The sequence below is a fragment of the Rosa chinensis genome, chromosome 3 (assembly GCF_002994745.2).
Source record: "Rosa chinensis cultivar Old Blush chromosome 3, RchiOBHm-V2, whole genome shotgun sequence".
Taxonomy (NCBI): Eukaryota; Viridiplantae; Streptophyta; class Magnoliopsida; order Rosales; family Rosaceae; genus Rosa; species Rosa chinensis.
In genome coordinates, this window is record NC_037090.1 from 10696816 (window position 1) to 10718481 (window position 21666).

The window sequence follows — 21666 nt, forward strand, 5'->3', positions numbered from 1 at the left end:
ATCAGTTCATCACCTGCCCATGGCATTCACTGATGGTGCAATGTACCCCTTTCGTTAGTACAACACAGCTTACTTGCTCTCCAATGTTGTTCCTCATTGAGGTTTGGCTAAGACCATCGCTTGGAGGTTCATATCGATTAGAGGCAATTTCATAACCTGCTTAATGTATATGGTATTGATCACAAATTCTTCTCAGTGATAATCCCATCATCAAGTTACAGAATTTTATGACAGTTAAAAGGAGATACACCTGCAAATGGTTACATCATAGTATATGAGAGTGAGCTTCTACCTGTAAGAAAAGCACAGGCAGGTCTCCCTGGCTCTTTGCCTCGGGGAGGGTCTAAGCTCGAGCACGTTGGTAACGAAAGCAATTCTCCCTCCTTTTGAACAAGCCAACCATGCATGTCCCTCCTGCAATCTCATCTCCCCGACCTAATGTCTCACAACCTTCACACCATTCTACTGCCTTCGTAGGCCTTTACATATTTCCAAAAGCAAAACATAAAAAATAACCCCCATAATAGAATAAATCACGAATCTGTCTGGTCATTTCACTCTCCTGTTGTGATATTCGTCTCTGTTTTGCAAAAGAACTAGAGGGTACAGTGGCTGGTCTTCCCAAATGAATCACACCTTGTCTAGAACTCAGACTCTAATGATGAAGTGGTGCTGCTGCTATACAATTACCAGATTAATTCCTTCCTAAATCAAAACACTCCAATAAGACTAGGAAACCATGCATTAGTATTATCATCACGAGATATAGTTTTAATTGAAGTTTGAAGTAGAGATACAGAACAATAGTAGTTTGTGAGATTAAATTTACTTCTTTGTGTCATATATCATATGAACAAAATAAAAAATGAGAGAAAAGAAAGCTTCATAAACTTAACCAATTGCATGTAACAGGCTATAATAGTGTAGAAACTTTCATCTAGTACGTTGAATCTGAATGTAGAGACTTTTTTCACTTTTAATACAGGTCTGAAGATTTCAAATTACATGCAATCAGATTTTAAAACAAGATCGACTGACATTCTTGTCAATCTTAACAGCTAGCCAATTTAGAGCATATTGCATGCCAATGTCAGCTAATTAAGAACATCATTGCATTTCACTCCAAATGAAGCTGTTCTCCTCAGGAGTAAAACTAATATGGTCCAACCAATCTGAACAATCTACTTCAGCTGAATTTTGTTGCTCATCAGTTGGGAACTTGGGATCACCTCCTCTAAAGACTCTGGCCAATATGCTCCATCCTGAAAGCCAATCGATCCTCATAAACATTACTGCTTCCACATTGACTGCAACCATTTTCCAAGGATTTATGTGGCATATCGATCAGTGCCATCATTCACCATCCTGTTGATTGCGTTTTCTTCAACAACATTTATATTACTACTGATACCATTAGGCACTAGTTCCTACTTCCTCCAAAAGAAAATCTTCCTCCGGCAGCGGATTAAGTATTCCATGATCATTTCCAAAGGAAGGTCCCACATTCTCCTGACCTTGAAAACCAATTGCTTCAGCTTCTGATGGTAGATTATCCTCTCCAAAGAATGGAAATAACTCTTCTAGTTCAGCTGCGAATGCATCATTTTCTTTTGGAGATTATCCTCTTCAAAGCAGGGCAATAACTCTTCTAGTTCAGCTGCGAATGCATCATTTTCTGATGGCACTGGTGCATTATAAAAATATGGTAAGCTTTGCTGCCGCTTTGCTTGTGGCTCAGGCAACTCTTCTTGCTCCCTATTTGAGCTTTCTCCATCATCACAGACGTAATTGTTTCCAAGAAACAATTGGCTTGAGATATCCTTCGGTCTCCATCATCAACATTGGCTTGAGGTAGAAGAGAACTAGTTCGTCCTCCATGGGGCAGAACCTCTCGCCAGGAAGTAGATGATGACCTTGGTTGCCTCTGCTCTCCTCCATTGCGCACTCTTGCTGCATGTTTCTTGTTTTTATTGGTCTTGGAACGAATTGTTTCTAAAAAGAATATATGAGTAGCTAGGGTTTCTATGTATCAATTAATTTATAGAAACTGATGGCTGCGGCTTCGTATGTGTTTTGCTATAAAGAATATGAGTAAGGTTTCAGATGTCCATTTTATAGAAACTAATGACTTGGAGTTTAAGGAACCAACTTGAAAGTAGGGTTTCCTTCATAAATTAAGTGGGCCAGTTGGATTTCCCAAATCATCTTTTATTTTCTAGGCTTTTACTTTAGAGTTTTTATCACCACTAGGGTCAAAACTTTCTTGCACCAGACAAAATGAAACCCAACTTTCAAAAGTGATTAAAATGATACCTAAATTTTTAAAAATAAATCAACTTAATACCCAGCTTTCATAAGTGATCAAACAAATCAATTTGATACCTCAATTTATATTTTCTAACCTCTTTATTAAATCAAATGTAAAATAAATCCCGAAAATTGAAGTGATTTGTGGTCAAAGGGCCATCAACCATCTATAACCTAATCTTCTTCTTCTATAGAATTAAAAAAAAGCTTCCATTCAATTTCAATTTCTACCATCGATCGTAGAAAACTAGAAACAAATAAAATTCGGATGTTTCCCAACTTCTAAAGAAATAAAGAAAAACGGGAAGAGAGAAAGAGAGGTAGAGATAGAAGAAGAAGAGAATTAACAAAGTAAAATAAAAAATAATTGAGAAACAGTTTTTGTGTAAAATATTATTATAACCCCACAAAATACTGCACCACACGTGATCAATTTTAACAAAAAGTTGCAAAAAATAAACTAAGATATCAAGTTGATTTGTTTTAAAAACTTTAGGTATCATATTAATCACTTATGAAAGTTGGGTAATCAAGTTGATTTGTTTTTAAAAATTGAGTATCGTTTTGATCACTTTTGAAACTTGGGTATCATTTTGTTCGTTGCAAGAAAGTTTTGACCCTAGTGGTGATAAAAACTCTTAATTACTTTATTTTAGTGCTCATACTGTATTATCATTAATAAACTTCTTATAGTACGGTTTACACCATAGCATATGGGACATATTAGAATGGCGTCTCCTATATTATTTCTTCAAATAATAATGTAAAAATAATTCCTCGTATCTTTTGTATATCCAAAGTCATAACCACATTTTAATTTATGATGCTGGTTCTGCTCCCCCATGAGGGCTTTGTTCATCTGTTTTTTTTTTTTTTTGTTCATTTGGTTCCCTGGACTCACCACTATGACGTGAAATAGAATAAATGATTATAAAATCTACACAAGATAGTCCAATATCAAACAATACAACTACCTAAATGGCTGAGAAGAAGAAACATATACAGGAACACGAAAAAGGCACTTGGTGGCCACTTAGGCGTGTTGGGGTCTTTCTTAGCCGCCTTTCTCTTCGTCTGCTTGGCCTTTCCTTTGCTACTCTTATCAACGGGAGCAGCAACCTTTCGTTTGTCAACTTTCGTTTATCAGATAATAGTAAAACTAAAGACCTCACAAACAACAGGCAGGAAACCGGAACCTTAGCAGAGATAGTCGAGCAAACCAAAGTCTAGATAGCAACCACGCTCTAAAACCCCAAACAAGTGCAATAATTGTATGCAAGACAAGTTTCAGGTCTCATACGTCAAAATACAGTCAAAAGTCAACACGCAGCAAATCAGAATATGAGCAAAAGAGGTTAATTAATTACAAGGATTTACTGCCCGAGAGCTTATGAGCAATCAATGTGATTACATTTTCCAACTTAAGTATTTGTCAGAAAAATCATTCTCGGCAAAAATTCGCCAACGAAACTTTGTCTGCATATGTCATTACCGACCAAATAATTCGCCATCTTCATGTTGTTTCATCTTCTTTTCGCTTTCGCTTTTGGGTACACCAAATAATTGTACGCAAATAATTGGGATCGACCAAATTGAGTGTTTCTATTTGAATTCCTTAACGAGTTAATCTTTCAAGCAGGGTGTAAAGCAATCTTGTTTGACCTCAAAATGAAATGAGATCCAAATTGGGCTTCCACTTTATTCACAGAAAAACTTGAAAACGGTGAAATAAACGCAAACCCGGGCGCTTATTGCGATCCCAACGGAGAGCAATCGAAAAATAAGCTTTTATGAAACATACAAAACGTGAACTAAATATAAATAAAATCAAGATAATGACATTTGCCGGTTGACATTTGGTGTCAAATTCATTTGGTTTTAATTTCTTAGCAAGTTATTTTTTCAAGTTTCTTTGTCCCCAAAATGAGATGTGCGGACCAAACTGGGCTGGTTTCGTTCACGTGATAAACCTGAAACCGTGAAATAATAATGTTCTATAGCGCACAGATCATAATCAAGATTTAGATGGTAAATAGAGGCAAAGAAAACAAGGGGATATTTTAGGTTGCAAGTCCTGTATGCAAGACCCTTAAAAGAGTACACTGATCTTAAGAAAATCATATAAGCTAACAAGGACTACAGGAAAGCTACTGCTTAGGCTCCTGCTTAATTCTATTATATGGACACAGCAGTTGAAAATAATGTTGTCTGTTTCCAAAAACACCATGCAACCTGAGTTTACGAAATCCAAAGTCTACTCTAACCAAAATACCCACTTTGCCAAGTAGAGGAGTTGCAATTTCAGTCGTCATCTTCCTCTTCTTCACCCTCGTCCTCCCCTTCATCTTCGTCATCCACCTCTTCCTCCTCTGCTTCCTCCGCTTTTGGCTGCGCCTCCTACAAGAAATAAGGCATTTACATCAGAATATCTGTGGAAGATAAGAGAAAACTCATAGATCAACACAATGCAACATACAAATCCCATGTATTTTGTTGGTGTTTCATCTCAACCAGAACATGCTGAGGTCATGGTATCTATAAATATCATTTTAGGTACCTCTATTACTACTCTCTCTTTCTTCCCCTATTGTTCGTACCAACTTGTTTCCATCTTCTTCTTTTTTCCCTTTTGTTGGTACTTCCTACTTGTTTCTCTCTTTTTTTTCCTTTTCCCACTTGTTTCAACACTACCATCAGGTCTTTCAAAACACAGATCTGCTCAAACATTTTTAATAGGCCTTTTGGATTATTCTCCACTTTTTGTCTCCCACTTCCACTCACAACCTGGAAGTGGATCACCAAAACTGGAATCACCTTACACATAACACCCCAATGGAGTTTTTGAAACCCAATCCAAACCATGCCACTGAGTTATGCGCTTCTCATGACTAACATAAAGGGTATTGCCATGAGAAGAAAGAAGAACCGAAGTCCAAGCAAAAGTAGTATATATAGGACTACCTCCCCACTAGCCTCATCGTCTTCATCATGCACTTCAGATCTTGACCTCTCTGACTCTTCATCACCATCATCAGGTGCACTCTGCAATGAATAAAAAGACAAAAATGAAAACTTGCTAATAACATCGTAAAAAACATGAAACAAGCCAACATATCCTTCCTCAAATTAGAAGGTTAGACATGGATATTCATTCACCTGCTTTTTGTCATAGATTTTCAGCTGCTTTTCATACTCAGTCTTTGCTTTTGCAGACTCAGCTTCATATGGAGCTTTTTCCTTTTCAATCATGGAGACAAATGAAAGTAAGCGACAAGCACAAAATTCACAAAAATAAAGTTGGTACTTGGCAAACAAACACTGTCTTCTATATCTCCAAAATTCATCTAGATGTGGATCCCCAGCATACAAATCAAACACCAACCAAAAAGAGTGGCACCAAAATTTGAAAAAGACAAAAGATATAAAAGTTTTATCCACAAGACTAGTTGAAAACAATTCTACAAACAATTACAAAAGGATAACACTTACAGCATCAGAAAGGGATCTCCACTTTTCTCCTCCAGCTTTTCCAACCTTCAAGTTCATACAATAAACAAATCAGTTCTCTTTCTAGTATAGGAAAAGTGTAGACTAGAACCATTAGATCAGAAAAAGTCAATGAATCACTTACAGCTGCTACCCCTTTCACATTAGGGTTCTTTTTCTTGAACTCTTCCCTGAACTGACCACTGACATGAAATAGAATAATTAGAAAATCTACACAAAAGTAGCACAATATCAAACGATACCACTTCCTAAAGTACTGAGAAGGAGATACATACAGGAACACGAAAAAGGCACTAGGTGGCCTCTTAGGCTTGTTGGGGTCTTTCTTGGCCTTCTTTGTCTGCTTGGCCTTTCCTTTGCTACTCTTATCAACTGGAGCAGCAGCAGCCTTTCGTTTCCCAACTCTCCTGGGAAAAATAAGACGCACATAATACACATGTATCAGACATCGCAAACAACAGGCATGAAACCGAAACCTCACTCTAGAAGACCCAAAAAAAAAAAAATGCACGCAAACGGAAAGAAAACAGCTAACTAACCCATCATCGACAGGTTTCAGGGCTCTTGCTCCCGCCTTAGCCTTGGCAGCCCTCATTGTTCCGAGATTAGCGTCTGTATGTCAAAACACAGCAATTAAATCATCTGCTCAGAAAATATGAGCAAAAGAAGACAACTAAACAACAAGGTATAAATCTGCCAACCGTCACGCAGTAGTCCAATGACTCCAATCATGCAAGTCAAACACACCTCAATCACACAAGTCAACGCACCCACACAGGCCAATCACACCTCATGCATTCGTTCATAATCATATCACATACATCCATAAATACATACATACATACATACATAAAATAATTAGTATTTCTTGTTGTTCCGAGTGACATAAAGAATCCAACTCAAAATCAATTTCGATAAAAAAAACCAAAAATTAATCAAAAATGAATTAGCTAGTTTTTCACGATTCACAAACACTAATTGCAAAATTAAATTCAATTAATCCACCAAATACAAGTGCAACAACGTATCAATTTACAGAGACAAAAAAATTAAATAAAATACAAACACGAACACGAACACAACGAATTCAGCCAATAAATTCCGAGATAATTTCAATCTCTGGCAGCGAAATACTGAATTTGCGTAATTTTTTTTTCTGTAATTTCTGAGCAACCAAAACAAAGCCTGTATATGTTAAATTTTAATTTCGAATCAAACAGCGACGGAAACAGAAGTAGATCTGAAAGAAAAGGTTTACCTTTGAAAAGAGGAATCTAGAGCAATTCGCCTATGAGAAACGCCAAAAACCGCAAAAGAGAAGAGAATCAAAGATTAGTGAATAACAGAGAACAAAACAGAGAGGGGAATAGAAGAGGAGAAGGAGAAGAGTAAGACTAGAGAGAGAGAGAGAGAGAAGGGGGGAGAGGAGGAACCGGAGCAAGCGGTAAACGTGAAAAGGAATATGGAGGCGCAAGAGGTCAGCGGGAGAAAAGGGTTTTACCTACTACACCCGGTTTCCGAGGGTTTCCAGAAGGCGAGGGTTTTTAAGGACAGAGAAACAAAATCAAGGGTAGGATACAATTGATATATGTGAATCTCTAAAGAAGTGGGGCAGTGTAGTGGGATGATTGCCGCCAAGTTATCCCCTACAGGCAAAGACAAGCTAGGTATCTTGTGGCACGCCCGACACGTGTCACCCGCGCCCCTGTCGCGATCTGTTCAAGTGTCCTAGAGTCTTCTTAGATGCTGGGCTGTGAGAATGTGTTGGACTGGGAAGTCATGCGGCCCAATGTGAAAAGAGTGGCCCAGTAGTTGGCCCGGAATGACAGTGGCCCAAAAATGTCCAATATAAATAGAGATTGTTTTGTCCAAAAAAAAAAAAATAGAGATTCCTTTTCTTTCTTTTTTGTGCAAAAATAGCATTAAAAGATTAGAAAATGACTTCTATGTTCAAACTAGTTTTGGATTGTGGAATTAAATGGTGTGTACTTCTGTTTAGACTTCATGGTCAGTAGTAGTAATGGTAGTGGATCAGTGGATGTATGGATTGGTTTGCCTCTACTTAGAGAACACAGACTGCATGCCTAACAAAATGTATGGACAATTACTGAGCATACAAAGTGTTGGATGAGTAGGGTACTTTTTACCCAATTAAATCCATTTGAGATTTACGTTTTCTTTCAGTATGTCACATTATCTGATAAGACATTAATCAATGAATATATGTTTTACATGATGCATCAAGAGACTAACATCATATGAATTGAGTAATACTAACAAAATCTAAATCTCTAACAAAAAGTGATATAAGTGATTTGATTGGAAAATCATACCGTCAAAGGATGACAAGAGTATGTAATAGTGTGTCTTTAATTTAGTGGATACTTGAGCAGCAAAACTTGATCAATTATCATTAAATCAACAACAATTTTCACCTTTAAATCTATATCTGAATCTAATTAGTCAGAGCTAGGCCAGACAAGACACATAGAGTGTGCATACCGGGACCAAGCCCACGTCACCCTACCAAATAGTGATAGGGCTTATTACAGGCATCAAGCCATATCTTATTAAAAATAAACAGCAATAAAGAAAAACCGTTTAGGCCCAGAGCTGAAGCCCAGGCCCAAAAACTATCATGCCCAAACCAAAGCTCCAGACTACAGGTGTCACGACGCCATCCTCTCTCACCTGCACCACTCGTACCTTCCGATGGTCAGCAGCTTCACCACGGCCACCATTTGTGACGCAGTCGGATTGATAACTAGGTTTACCAGCAATAAACCTAAAACAAAGATTCTGGAGTCCACCAGAGATAAAAGAGAAAACTCTCAATTTTGATTGATAATATGATAAAAGATAGTTCTGCAACCGTTTAAGGTTGCTTATATATGGGAAAAGAAACCCTAGGGCGACTAACAATGAAACCCTAAAGCCCACGGATTAAAACAAAACAAATCCAAAATAAACTAGAAAACCTAAAATAAAAAGAATGTAAACTAGCCTAAAAAATATGAAATCACGAATCGGATAATTAAGACGATACATTTTGGCCTAAATCTGATAGGGCTCACTAAAGTGAGTCTTGAAGATCTCGTCGTTCCCATTCTGGAAAGCTATCATGCGTCTCAAACGGACATTCTGGCCAAAAGTTAGTCAAATCTGATTCAAAATCAAAACCTGACTTTTCGCACGAGAAACCCGAAAAGTCCAAAACCAAATCTTCTTGAATATTCCAGCGGCTAGTAACCTGATTACGCGTGAGTTACCTATTTTCCAATCACTCTTCTTGATTCTACGTCGTTTCTTTGCTTTTATGGTTTTCTGGCTAACCTGGGCACATTCTCGTCCTACATCAATTTGACCGTTGAGCGATCGTGATCCAACCAAAACGCTGGATAGCGGCGCCGCTCCTCCCCAGATCAAGGACAAATCGCCTAAATCAAATCGGATCCCACATATCCGATCTGAGAATCGGCGATCCCAGCTCTGCCGCCACGAAGTAATCACCTCCAGACGACCCTTAGGCTGACTGCGCCTCGTTCTTGGGTTAGATGACACCAGCTCCACCTCTAACCGCTCGGTCCTTCCCCATCAGATCCTCCAACAGTTTTGGACAGCATCACAGTCGCTCCGCAGCCCTGGCTGCGATTGGACAAAGCTCCTCTGGGCACTAGGTCCCTTCGAGCCCGTCCGACGACTACACCGCATGGGTGCGCCGTCGGACATGGCATAACTCTCTCAAACTTCTAGGTTTTCCTCTGCTTTTTTGGGAGCTCCTCTGCTCAAAATTAGACTGATCCTTTGATTGGAGTAGTTTTTTTTTTTAAAAAAATTAGCTTCTTTTGCTCTAACAGATTCTCTATAACTAATTAACTATCTCCATTTTAGAGACAGTGAGGAGAGACAGTGAGGAAAGAGAAAACAAAATTCCATAAATTTACAGAAATGTCTAAAACTTTAAGGAAGAATTATGGAGATTTTATAAATTACTGTAAAATAAAGAATTTATTAAAATTGGAGAAAAAAAATTATTTAAAGCATTGATTTATACCTCCCTCTAATTTCTGCTGTTAGAGTTGCTCTCAATGTTAAAGAACAAAAACAGAACAAAAACACAATATAGGCACTGCTAATGACCAAAGTCGATTACTAATATTTAGTCATTCATGAAAACATCTATACAAGAAACTAATAGTAGAAATCAATCCATCTCTTAAAAAAAAAAAAAAAAAAGTCGTCAAGGTCATTGGCGATTCTCTACTGTATTTTCTATCAACTTCTCCACCAATAGCATGCAACCAAATGCAGAAGAAACTCCAGAGACCACAAGAAAAACCAGGTAGATTTTATTGTGGGTGCAACCACAACCACAACAACTGCCACAGTGGTCTAGTTTTCTTGAGTCAATTTCCAGACCCCACAATAGATAAGGCGAAGATAAGGCCGACTCCCTCACAGCCGTCAGATGGATACCCTCCCCATTTCAACGGCCTCAATCCGGCCCCTCAGATAATCCTTCAAACCTCAATAAAACCTCTATCTCCCATTTCCGAAATAACTCCAAATCCGATCACCTCCCACCACTCCCAAACCACACTACACCACACACCCCCGGCGCACGTTAGCCATGGCCGCCGCTACATCCTCCTTCATCGGAACCCGCATCCCCGACGTGTACTCCAACTCGGGCCGGGTCCAGGCCAGATTCGGATTCGGGGCCAAGAAGCGGGCCGCGCCCAAGAAGTCCAAGTCCACTTTCACCGACCGCCCGCTCTGGTACCCTGGAGCCAAGGCCCCGGAGTGGCTCGACGGCAGCTTGGTCGGCGACTACGGCTTCGACCCCTTCGGTTTGGGCAAACCCGCCGAGTACTTGCAGTACGACTACGATGGTTTGGACCAGAACCTCGCCAAGAATTTGGCGGGAGATGTCATTGGTACCCGTACCGAAACCTCTGACGTGTCCTCCACACCGTTCCAGCCCTACTCTGAAGTCTTCGGGCTGCAGAGGTTCCGTGAGTGCGAGCTCATCCACGGCCGCTGGGCCATGCTCGCCACCCTCGGCGCCCTCACCGTCGAATCACTCACCGGAATTACATGGCAAGATGCCGGAAAGGTAAGCATTACATCGCATTTTTTCGAGTTTGTTTGTTTATTTTGTCCAAGGTGTTAACCCGACTGGCCGGAATCGTAAACACAACGAGCTCGGAGATTGCAGAATATAATTTTTCAAAACATTCGTAAACATAAGCTGTTTAGGTAGAGAGTGACTCGAATTTTGAGCTGTTTAGCTCTAATTTTTCAGTAAGGTATATAGGCACATTTTTTCGAGTTTGTTTGTTTATTTGGTCGAACGTGTTAACTCTATAGGCCGGAATCATAAATAGTAAATACAACGTGGTCAGAGATATTCTGCAACTCAAAAGATTCGTAAACGTAAGTTCTGTTTAGGTCAGGTGACTCAAATTTGGTTTTGATTGTTTAGGTGGAGCTGATTGAAGGGTCGTCTTACTTGGGACAGCCCCTTCCATTCTCACTGACCACATTGATCTGGATCGAGGTTCTGTTGATCGGGTACATTGAGTTCCAGAGGAACGCTGAGCTCGACCCAGAGAAGAGGTTGTACCCGGGAGGCAAGTTCTTCGACCCATTGGGCTTGGCTGCTGACCCGGAGAAGAAGGCTACACTTCAACTGGCGGAAATCAAGCATGCACGTCTCGCAATGGTTGGGTTCCTTGGATTTGCTGTGCAGGCTGCTGTCACCGGTAAAGGCCCGCTTAACAACTGGGCTACCCATTTGAGTGACCCGCTCCACACCACCATTATCGATGCCTTCTCCTCTTGAGCATGTGTGCTGTTGTTAAGTAATTAGATGAATCATGAGTTGCACTATTACTGCTTATCTTGTAAAGATTGTGAAATGCGATGTGATGAAATGAGATTACTACTTGTTAAATGACTACATGCATGTTAATGGAGTATATCTAGGAGACTATTACCTAGTGGTACTCGGTCCTCATGATGGTTTAGTTCAAATAGAACCTTAAACAAAGAATGCTAAGTTGAGCGCTTGGGCGCGCGAAGATAATCTATTCAATCAGTGTTCCATCTAATTCAGTTTGATGGCTTACATATACATCGGTCAAGTAGAGTGAATTTCCCTTTATCCAAGAACTTCTAATCACTTTGGCGGAGTAGAGTCAATTCTGATTACTTACCTTGCATAAGAGAATTGATTCAATGTAGTTTGCTTTAATATCTTTATGGTCTTCATGGGCATCAAATCGAAATGGTTTGATAACGTTTTGTTTGGTGGGCACAGCAAGAAACCTCAAGGTGCATGGCTGTTCATTTACTGATCAGTGAGTACGTATTCTCAAACATCAATGTGTCTGTCGCTGCATCTAAAATATATTATGGTGCCAATCCTCGTTGGGTGCTCTGAGTTCCTCAACCGGCGTCATCTATTTAGTATCTTGGAAGTCGATCCAAAAGATTGATAGATGGTAGTTCGATCAGCATGTGATACGGTAACTAGATTGGCAGGTGAGGTCGTTGTTTCATCTTGACTGATATCGCTAATTATCTCGATTATGCTTAAAGCCATCAGATGTATCTCCGGGTCGATGTCTTCGTCTTGGGTTAGCCAGATTTAGGGCTTTGCTCTGCTCAGTTTAGTTGTCTTAAGATTGGGTGGTACCGGTGATGTTTCGGCTGTGCGGTTGTGTGCTGTGTTGGGGGTGCATGGCATGGTCTGCGTAGCTCAACTAGGCACACCACTACATATTTGACTGATTGCTAGTTGTTACCTCGGGGGAGCAGGGCATGCTAGCACATATTCAAATCACAAATCTTCAAAATCAAAGATTTGGATTTATTTTAAAAACAAATGAAAAGCCATGCAGGTAACTGATGGATGTTTCTTGTCCCAAAAAAAAAAAACAGAAGAGACTGATGCATATTTCTTTTGAATAACGCTAGGTGAATCACATTTTTGAATACAATCCGCATCACACTTTATGTGGCACATCACGTCATTTAATGAAATTCTATGATATATTGGTATTTCTGTTACATCAGCTGTCACTTTAGGTGAGATACAAGTTGTACCTAAAAAGATAGTTCAGCTAGCATTATTCATTTCTTTTTTGTTCACAATATGATGAAATAAGTTAGAAATATCTGGATCTTCACCATTAGATATCGATTAACACTGTAATAGTTCGTATTTATGGAAATCGTCTGTCGTAGGCTACGCAACCAATCCTTAAGCCTAGCAACCTTACTGCCCAACACATCACCTAACAACGAGCCCGGCCCCGCAAGTTGTCGTCGCCGCTGTCGACACCACGACTTGAAGCGCTATAAATATCAACCACACCACCACCAGACCTACCGTGAACAACGTCGTCGCTTGAAAACCCAACCACCACTGAGAACCACGTTCCGAACACCTACCCCAATCACAATTGGCCATCGCCCTAACAAGCCATCCTCACCAGCTCCAGGATCCACCCATGGTAAACCTGAAATACGAGATGGCCAACTTCTAGTGTCGCCGCCGTTGTTGAGCACGAATAAAAGAAATAAAAGCACAATTCCTACAAATAAAGAATAACGTCATCAAAGGACTCCTTTGTTGTCATCATCATCTTGAGGTTGGTTTATGCGCGTATATAGGTGGTTTTAGTATTGGTGTGGAAGGGAGTTAGTCTCTTCTTGAGATTGGCTATAAGAATGTATCAAGACTCTTGGGATAAGTTGATTATCCATAGCCCGAAAGAAAGGACAATTCATATGGTTAAAGTTTGGCCCCTATCGGCTCATGGAATCTATAATTGACAGTTCTACATTTCCATCATTGTACACATTTTGTTTCGTTAAGGGTTCAAGGAGGATGAGAAAGGTTGAAGTTACTTTGAACACTGTATTTCTTGATTATTTAATGAGTTTCAAATCTTGATAAAAAAAAATAATAATAAATAAAAAAGTACGAATCTCTTTTAGATTAATGAAATGGGAAAATGTTCCGTATGGTACCCCGCCTTTTCCTCCTTATAACTTTTGGTACCTGACAAAAAAAAAACATCAATACGGTACCTGAGGTTCTTTGCCCGACCGAAGATCGGTACATATGGCCGTTAGCTCCGTTACGGAACTTGCCATCTGACAATTTTTTAAGGGTATTTTCGTCATTTTATATCTTAATTATATATTTTTTTTTCTCTTAACATTTTTTCCTCTCTCTCTCTCTCTCTCTCTCTCTCTCTCTCTCTCTCTCTCTCTCTCTCTCTCTCTCTCTCTCTCTCTCCCCTCGATCTCTCTCCCCTTCTTCTTCTTCTTCTTCTTCTTCTTCTTCTTTTTCAGTTGCACTACTAGAAGCTCTATCAAAATAAAGCCAATACAAACAGAAACCCAACGTTTCAGTTTCAATTTTTCCCCTTCCAAATCCATCACTCCTTTCAATTTCCTCCAATCTTGTTTTCCTTGATTCCCCTTTCATTTCTCTATCCCAATCTATTTGAATCTCACCATCAATTTCATGGGTTTTGGAGCGCTGCAAGAACCAGCGGAAGAGGTTGATGCCGACTAAGATGGTGAAGGAGAGGAGGGTCATGAGGAGGGAGCTGAGGGTGGGGTCGACCCGGGCAGCGGAGGAGGACGAGGAGGAGTTGGAGGAGGACGGAGCGGAGGGTGGGGATAGGTCTGAGAGGGATGGGTTGACCCGGGCAGTGGAGGAGGGTGAGGAGGAGTTGGAGGATGAGGGAGCGGAGGGTGGGGATAGGTCTGAGAGGGATGGGTCGACCCGGGCAGCGGAGGAGGGCGAGGAGGAGTTGGAGGAGACGGAGCAGAGGGTGGGGATAGGTCTGAGAGGGATGGGTCGACTCGGGCAGTGGAGGAGGGCAAGGAGGAGTTGGAGGAGGACGGAGCGGAGGGTGGGGATAGGTCTGAGAGGGATGGGTCGACCCGGGCAGCGGAGGAGGGCGAGGAGGAGTTGGAGGAGGACGGAGCGGAGGGTGGGGATATGCAAGAATTGAGGGATTTTGATTCAAGAAACTGTTTTTTTTGTTGCAAAAGTGAAATTGTATCTTGTGGGTTTTGTTATTGTTTGAGGGATTTTGATTCAACATGACACTTTGAATGATCTGGGTCTTTGTATTTCTTCCTTTCTGTTTGCTTTTTGTCACTTTGAATGATCATTGACTCCGGGAGAAGCTTATGGAAGAGAAAGAGAGGGAGTGTGCGGGGTTTAGGTGATGGTCGTAGGTGATCTAATGGCTGCGGCGGGGGTGGTGGTGGTCGTAGATGATCTAATGGCTGCGGCGGTGGTGGTGGAGGAGGAGGAGGAGGAGGAGGGGGGGAGTGATTTGGTGCGACCCGGGTGTAGAGGTTTAGATGATCACTACCATCAATTTATTAACATTGGGGACATGGCTGGGATTAAGGAGGATGAAGACATAAAATGACGAAAATACCCTTAAAAAATTGTTAGATGGCAAGTTCCGTAACGGAGCTAACGGCCATATGTACCGATCTTCGGTCGGGCAAAGAACCTCAGGTACCGTATTGATGTTTTTTTTTGTCAGGTACCAAAAGTTATAAGAAGAAAAAGACGGGGTACCGTACGGACCATTTTCCCTAATGAAATTTCTTCTCAAGAAAAAAAAAATCCCATGCATAAAGTGGGACCGTTAAAATTGGGCATTTGGGCTTGCAGTAAATCCTTTTCGCATCCTAAAGTCTAAACGGCCCAAATTGGTAAACTTGTTGTAAAATGAAAATTCCTTGAGCCTAAAGTCTCTGGTATTTGACCAAAACTAGAAAACGAGAATAAAATTACCCACAACATACTCCACAGTTCGCCTCTCGGCCCTTCCCAGAATCACGCGTCGCCAACCTGCCGCCTCTTTGCTTTTAACTCTATTCTCCAACACTCCCACCGCCCACGGCGGCTTCTCCGATTTATTTCATCGGAGATTGCTCAAAATGGTACTAGTTCTCGCTCCTTGATTGAATGCACACAAGGTGTTCGATCATATGCCTCTGAGACATTGAACAGTATTCTTGTTGCTTAAATCTTAGTTGCTATTTCCACATTCCAATCCCACTACATTGTTTTTCGATTATTTCTTAGTTTGCTTCATTCTTTGCAAAATTGTAATACAGATTCTTCTATTCTGCTTCGGCATTTGAGTATCTGCGGAAACCTGGACATGGGTACTCGGAAGGTTTTGTGGGGTTTCGCCAATAAGTTCTTTACGGTTGGGGCAGTGGGTCTCTGTATTTCAGATCGTTTTGTGAGTGTTGCTCCGGTGCGGGGTTCCTCTATGGCTCCTACATTGAATCCTGGAAAGACCAAGTTATTGGGGATGTCAACTGGTTGGTATCTCAAGAGACGTCGTAAACAAATTGCTTTTATGTGCAATGTGATGGTTTGTTTAGCATGATTACGATCTTGTTTGCAGATGACTATGTTTTGTTGGAGAAAACGTGTCTTAACGATTACAAGTTTTCGCATGGTGATATTGTAGTCTTCAGGTATTTCTCCGCTACTATTTGTTTATTTCTGGTGAAATAAACTAATATTTCTGGTGAGATAAGACTAATAAGACTTTTATTTTTTGGGTACATTTTGCAGCTCACCAAGTAATCACAAGGAGCGTCATATTAAGAGAATAACCGCCTTACCTGGTGATTGGATTGGAATTCGTAAGTCCTACGATATGCTGAAAGTTCCGGAGGGACATTGCTGGGTTGAGGGAGACAATTCATCTTCTAGCATGGATTCAAGGTCTTTTGGCACAGTAAGTTATATTTCTGCTATTTTTGTGCTCTAGAAAAGAAAAATAGTTTAACAGTAGTGTTACCAATCCTCATGCTAGTGTTGTTGCCTAAAGAAGTGAAACCCCACTAAGACTAGGTATTTGGAAATTGCTTATATATCTGTTTTGATGTCTATTAACTATGCTTGCTTATTTTGCATTCTGAAATTCTCAATGAGGGTAGAATAGATATTGTTAGCTTCTCCTTGGTATGCTAGTTTTGTGGTGATTGTAAAAGTTTTCAGCATCAGAGTAAATGAAACGTGCTTGGCCTTTCTTTTAGAAGTTACTGTAAGTTTTATTTACTTGATGAAAGCATGCAGCGTGCAATAGTGACTTAGTTGCATCAGATTGCAGGGTATGGTAATTTGCAAGTGTGGCTAACATCAGACGTTCTTCAATATTTCTGTCACGTTCACTAACTGAAGCTATTCTTGGCAGATTCCACTGGGTTTAGTTCAAGGAAGGGTGACCCACATCGTGTGGCCTCCTCAGAGAATAGGTGCTATTCAGAGAAATACGCTGCAGGACAATTGATCCTCTATAGTTGCAAATCGCTCTCGCCGACAATTTTTTCGCGAGATAACATTTCTTCTTCCAGATTCCTCTTGTTTTCACCCTAATGCATTCTTGATTGCACTGTTGCTTGTCAACAGTATTCAAATAATGCCCGCTGCAAGTTCTTGATCAGGCATAAAATCAAACACAGATGTCCAAGATGATCAACAGTTCGTCTTAGTTTTCATTTTGGTTCTATATCTAGCTGTTTAGTATTGACTATTGTCTATTGATCATCAAGCCCACAAAAATATGTAGTGTTAGACCATAGATGCGAGGATATTCAACTAGTGATTTGAGATATTGATTCCCAACTCATTGTTTCCGTCAAACCGTTTTCTTAATGAGGTCATTTACAGGTTGTTTAAAGCATGCTTCTATAATGTTATTGTTTTGAGTTTTTTGAATACCCAAATCAAGAGCTCATTGTTTGTGGTTGAAGCATTACCACAATACCACATAGCTTTTGGACAGAAATTGAAAGGAAGAGAGATAGGGTTAGAATGCTAGTTGGATTGGATGTATAGCCATTAACCAACCAAGAATCACAGGTCGGCCATTACCTACTTTCGACAGTATAAGATAGAAAATGGAGACAGTGAAAGTATGTTAGGCTACCCAGTACTTTGAAAATGTGAGCCCCTCAGATCCGGGTTTTCAGTGGCAGCGACAACTCTCCTCATATGGATTTCTTTTTCTTGGTCTTGTCATTACTGTGAAAGGTTGTTTGTGCCCTTTGGCACTTTCTTGCAGATTGATCAACTCAAGTTATCTCTCTGTAGAGGAGAGGCACAACCGAGGGAGGTTTTCACTTTTCACTTTTCACTTCTGCAACCAAATTTCATTTGTATTTCGAAAAAAACAAAACAAATTTCCATTTACTTAATTAGATGCTTTCCTTTCTACCAAAATGACATTTTGCAAATTTAGGCACCGACCAATTAATATATGAATGATTGAGCATCTCTCACTCCAATTAAATGTGAAATCATCAAATGATTAAACTTTTTGTTTTTATCCATATGCTTCTAATAAATGCTTCTAAAACAAAATACTTAAATGTTATCGTAATTTGAAAATTAAACTGAGTATTTTGTTGTTGGTTTATATTCGCTCGCAGAAAAATAAGAAGAATAAAAAAAAGACAAGTCTTTTAGATTTAAGTGGTCTTGAGTATAGTTATAATTCTTTCATTTCGCGAGGGATACAAAAAATAAACGTGATTAGAATTAGGGAATAAATTAGATTCCATTTAATGTAACCCAAAAAAAAAAAAATCGTAAAGTCTGTTCAATCGATCCTCTAGTTGCATCAGAGCTTTTACCATGTAATTTTTAACAGATTTAATCTCAGGAGATTAAGTACTCAAAATGCTAAAATATAAAAGAGTCGAGACTCCTCAAGATTTGTACTCTGTTTAAAGCAATACGTAGAGGGCACTGGGCAGGCAGGCCCTCTTCTCCCAACTCAACCAAAGCCTTCGTTGCCAACTCTGCTCTCTCTCTCTCTCTTTGTAACCGCCGGTAAAGATCACAAAAACCCACCCCACTTTCTTCCTCTTCACATTTTTTTTACCTGCATTGTACACCCACATTTCTCTTCTCTCTCTCTCTTTTTTTGTTTCAGGTTCATTTCCTTGAATTCTGATCCTACGTGATTTCTGGGTTTCATTTTGGCTTTCCCAATTTGCGTAACACGGTGGTCGATCGTGGTGGTTCTGTAGGGAGAAGAAAATCAAGAACTGTAGAGGAACGAAAACATGGGAAGGCTGTTTCTGCTGACTCTTGAAGGACACGTCTATAGCTGCAAGTACTGCAGAACCCATCTTGCTCTTGCTGATGACATTCTCTCTCGGGTCTGGAATTCTCTTCTTTAATGCTTTTTTTTTTTTCGGTATCGGTTTTCGTTTCTGTTGGTGAATGTGTGTGTAGTCATTCATGTGCTATTTTTTGTTGCATTGATGTGGATCATGTAACACTGTGACAAATTTTGGATGAGGGATTAGATGGTTTGCGTGAGAACTTGGCTTTTGTGGGTGTGTCTTCTTTTCCTGCTGAATTCCGCTATATAAAGAAACAAAAATGATTTGCATAAGATATTGAGGAGCTGCTGTTTTGGGTTTAGTGTTGGGATGATGAAATCTTGGTTGTTTCTGGGTTCATTTTGTCTGCATTGTAGGATTTCTTTTCCAAATGGCCTACATTGCCTATCACAATCAACTTTGGCTTCTTGTGAAATAGTTTTCTCAGTTGCTTGGGATAAAGAACTTTGATCACTAAAACCATTTACTGTGAGATTGTTTAATTACGCAATTACAGACCAAGGAATAACTTGCTGGGAATAGTGTATTATCCATAAATCATGCTAAAATTTGGTCCAAGAACTCTCTCTTGTTCACTTTTCCTATTTTGATTGTTGAATTCTGGCTGGAGGTTGGATATAATCTGCTGTCTATGGTCTCTAAAACAGTAAACTAGATGAGCATGTTTGGTTTATAAAGCCTCAGTTGTTTTCTTCTCAAAAGTTTGAATCATTCTTGATATTTTAGAAACTAAAATGAATCTGTTTGTGGTAACTTCTTAACTGTTGATTTTCCCGCTTGATGCCTCTTAAACTCTGTTTAATTGTAAGTAGTCTAAGTATCTCGATAAACATATACATGTATAGTTGCATATGTTCTGATTATGCACCCCATCAGAGAGGCACAGGTCTTATCTCTTGGATTTCTAATAATTTTATCTTCATGTTACATATTTCTACTTCTTGCTGATAGTCTTGTTCTATGCTCTCTTTACTGGTCTCGACGTTCTATGCTTGATATGAGCAATGACAGAAACATTCTAACACTATGATTTTCTTTTGTTCCAGTCTTTTCACTGCAGGCATGGAAAGGCTTATCTTTTGGATAATGTGTAAGTGTTAGATCAAAACTGTGCATGCACTTCTATCTACCTGTTGCTCTTACTTCTTAGTTCATAGATTGTGAATTTAGATATTTATTACTTGCCTTTGAATCTTTGTCATTTTATATCCACACATCATTTCTAAGCCACCAAACTAATGGATTGACTTGTAGCTGCAATGCAAGAATGTTGCTAATTAGGCCAGATAGAGATCATTCCCATAATGAATTTTGAAGTCTCAAGTCTCGAGTATGAAAAGGAGAAAAAGAACAAAATTGTGACATTGTACCCATTCATCTTATGAGCATTTTCCTTTCAGATATCACTAGTTTACTTCCTGGCTCTGTCATGGGTGATACAGTTGAGCCACATACATTTGTCTCTATCACATTTTCATTCACCTTCATCACAGCATAACTTATACTCTTGCTGTCATGCAGCTTGCCTATATGAATGCATCAATTAACCTTTAATTTGCTTCTCCAATGGATGGCAGTGTAAATGTCACAGATGGAGAGAAAGAAGAGCGGATCATGATAACAGGACTGCATACTGTTGTTGACATCTTTTGTGTTTCATGTGGCTCTATTGTCGGGTGGAAATATGTAAGATATTTCAATTGAAATTATGGTTGTTGTATCTGTAATACTGTATCAGACCAAAATAAAATAAAAGAGCCTCTGTATGCTGTAGTTCTTATCACCAGAGGTTATTCTGTATTGAACCTTTCAATCTGGTTATCACTTTAGGAGGCTGCACATGAGAAAAGCCAGAAGTACAAGGAGGGGAAATTTATCCTTGAGAGGTAACATAAAGTACATGTCTATGATTTAAAGGTTGAATTTAAAAGTTCTTGGAGTGAATTTTTTGTTGTTGAACAGATTCAAGATTCTTGGTCCTGATGGAAGCAACTACTCGATTGCTCAGGAAGCTCATATTGGTGGAAGTGATGGTGATGATGCTTGATTTACCATTCATTCAGGAAATTTCAGTATTTCAATGTATATTCTTTGGGACATTATGCTATCTAGATGGGATTTTTCTTATTCTATTCCTAGACATGAAAGTGTTCGATGACATTCTCTCCACCTGTTGTATAAATTGTTTTAGAACATGGTCATTTCCTATATAGTAGTTGGTCATCCAAATATCTGCGAAAAGTTGTGTTTCTGATATTCTATAGTTACCTTGTGCATGCTTTTTTCACTTTGGCATATCAAAATTACACTCGGACATGCATGCTTATATTGGTTCAAGCTTTCACAGTTTCACTAGACCTTCAACTGATACAGGTAGCATTTCTTCGTACGTGGACAAAGCATATGAATCAGTTTCTGAATTGCTAGAGATTATATAGAGTTATCTCTCACACTGAATTTTTTTTTTAGTTTACATTGGAGGATAATCAAACTCTTGATCTAGTTTAATTCTAACCAAATTCTCAACTCCATCTCGCCCACTTGGGCTAACTGTCAGGGCACACACTGATTTCCGTGCTTATTTATTTAAAGGGAACAATATTGCAATGATGCTTATAGAAAATGGTAGAGATGGGTCGATATTGCAAT

The 21666-nt window shown here is 39.6% G+C and overlaps 4 protein-coding genes and 1 long non-coding RNA gene across 10 annotated transcripts; 3 read left to right on the plus strand and 2 right to left on the minus strand.

Annotated features, from left to right (window-relative positions):
• Positions 1 to 152: 152 nt before the first annotated feature.
• Positions 153 to 19539, minus strand: LOC121052247. Its single transcript, XR_005808653.1, has 3 exons — positions 19527 to 19539; positions 9032 to 9039; positions 153 to 678 (listed from the first exon to the last, which is right to left on the minus strand). It is a non-coding gene; the product is annotated as an uncharacterized LOC121052247 (long non-coding RNA).
• Positions 4341 to 7437, minus strand: LOC112191880 (high mobility group B protein 1). Of its 3 annotated transcripts, none has more exons than XM_024331352.2 (9): positions 7316 to 7437; positions 7073 to 7102; positions 6354 to 6426; positions 6090 to 6221; positions 5939 to 5996; positions 5797 to 5841; positions 5464 to 5544; positions 5269 to 5349; positions 4341 to 4704 (listed from the first exon to the last, which is right to left on the minus strand). In XM_024331352.2, exons 3-9 carry the CDS (start codon positions 6407 to 6409, stop codon positions 4609 to 4611), a joined length of 549 nt encoding a protein of 182 aa, XP_024187120.1. In that variant the 5' UTR covers positions 6410 to 6426; positions 7073 to 7102; positions 7316 to 7437; the 3' UTR covers positions 4341 to 4608. The 3 variants fall into 3 exon arrangements, with proteins under 3 accessions (XP_024187120.1, XP_024187121.1, XP_040372807.1); XM_024331353.2 differs by having other exon boundaries at positions 7248 to 7361; XM_040516873.1 differs by lacking the exon at positions 7316 to 7437 and having other exon boundaries at positions 7073 to 7241.
• On the plus strand, positions 10364 to 11816 carry LOC112191879 (chlorophyll a-b binding protein CP29.2, chloroplastic). The gene is made up of 2 exons (XM_024331350.2): positions 10364 to 10930; positions 11300 to 11816. The coding sequence occupies exons 1-2, from the start codon at positions 10445 to 10447 to the stop codon at positions 11657 to 11659; spliced, it is 846 nt and encodes a 281-aa protein (XP_024187118.1). The 5' UTR covers positions 10364 to 10444; the 3' UTR covers positions 11660 to 11816.
• On the plus strand, positions 15570 to 17564 carry LOC112191881 (mitochondrial inner membrane protease subunit 2). Of its 2 annotated transcripts, none has more exons than XM_024331355.2 (5): positions 15570 to 15840; positions 15982 to 16194; positions 16281 to 16353; positions 16454 to 16619; positions 17079 to 17564. In XM_024331355.2, the coding sequence occupies exons 2-5, from the start codon at positions 16029 to 16031 to the stop codon at positions 17172 to 17174; spliced, it is 501 nt and encodes a 166-aa protein (XP_024187123.1). In that variant the 5' UTR covers positions 15570 to 15840; positions 15982 to 16028; the 3' UTR covers positions 17175 to 17564. The 2 variants fall into 2 exon arrangements, with proteins under 2 accessions (XP_024187123.1, XP_024187122.1); XM_024331354.2 differs by having other exon boundaries at positions 15572 to 15804.
• On the plus strand, positions 18532 to 21258 carry LOC112191882 (protein yippee-like). Of its 3 annotated transcripts, none has more exons than XM_024331359.2 (6): positions 18532 to 18821; positions 18919 to 19050; positions 20064 to 20107; positions 20595 to 20703; positions 20848 to 20903; positions 20980 to 21258. In XM_024331359.2, the coding sequence occupies exons 2-6, from the start codon at positions 18955 to 18957 to the stop codon at positions 21062 to 21064; spliced, it is 390 nt and encodes a 129-aa protein (XP_024187127.1). In that variant the 5' UTR covers positions 18532 to 18821; positions 18919 to 18954; the 3' UTR covers positions 21065 to 21258. The 3 variants fall into 3 exon arrangements, with proteins under 3 accessions (XP_024187127.1, XP_024187126.1, XP_024187125.1); XM_024331358.2 differs by having other exon boundaries at positions 18533 to 18718; XM_024331357.2 differs by having other exon boundaries at positions 18534 to 18718; positions 18822 to 19050.
• The last annotated feature ends 408 nt before the right edge of the window (positions 21259 to 21666 follow it).

Excerpts from the sequence above, each read along its gene's own strand:
- LOC112191880 (XM_024331352.2), bottom strand. The coding sequence starts at position 6,409 with ATGAGGGCTGCCAAGGCTAAGGCGGGAGCAAGAGCCCTGAAACCTGTC. Across the intron at positions 5,350-5,463 it reads AAATCTATGACAAAAAGCAG|AGTGCACCTGATGATGGTGA; the intron begins GTGAATGAATAT and ends TATTCATTGCAG. Across the intron at positions 4,705-5,268 it reads ACGATGAGGCTAGTGGGGAG|GAGGCGCAGCCAAAAGCGGA; the intron begins GTAGTCCTATAT and ends TATTTCTTGTAG.
- LOC112191882 (XM_024331359.2), top strand. The coding sequence starts at position 18,955 with ATGGGAAGGCTGTTTCTGCTGACTCTTGAAGGACACGTCTATAGCTGC. Across the intron at positions 20,108-20,594 it reads GCTTATCTTTTGGATAATGT|TGTAAATGTCACAGATGGAG; the intron begins GTAAGTGTTAGA and ends AATGGATGGCAG. Across the intron at positions 20,704-20,847 it reads CTATTGTCGGGTGGAAATAT|GAGGCTGCACATGAGAAAAG; the intron begins GTAAGATATTTC and ends TTATCACTTTAG.
- LOC112191879 (XM_024331350.2), top strand. The coding sequence starts at position 10,445 with ATGGCCGCCGCTACATCCTCCTTCATCGGAACCCGCATCCCCGACGTG. Across the intron at positions 10,931-11,299 it reads CATGGCAAGATGCCGGAAAG|GTGGAGCTGATTGAAGGGTC; the intron begins GTAAGCATTACA and ends TTGATTGTTTAG.
- LOC112191881 (XM_024331355.2), top strand. The coding sequence starts at position 16,029 with ATGGGTACTCGGAAGGTTTTGTGGGGTTTCGCCAATAAGTTCTTTACG. Across the intron at positions 16,354-16,453 it reads GGTGATATTGTAGTCTTCAG|CTCACCAAGTAATCACAAGG; the intron begins GTATTTCTCCGC and ends TACATTTTGCAG. Across the intron at positions 16,620-17,078 it reads ATTCAAGGTCTTTTGGCACA|ATTCCACTGGGTTTAGTTCA; the intron begins GTAAGTTATATT and ends TATTCTTGGCAG.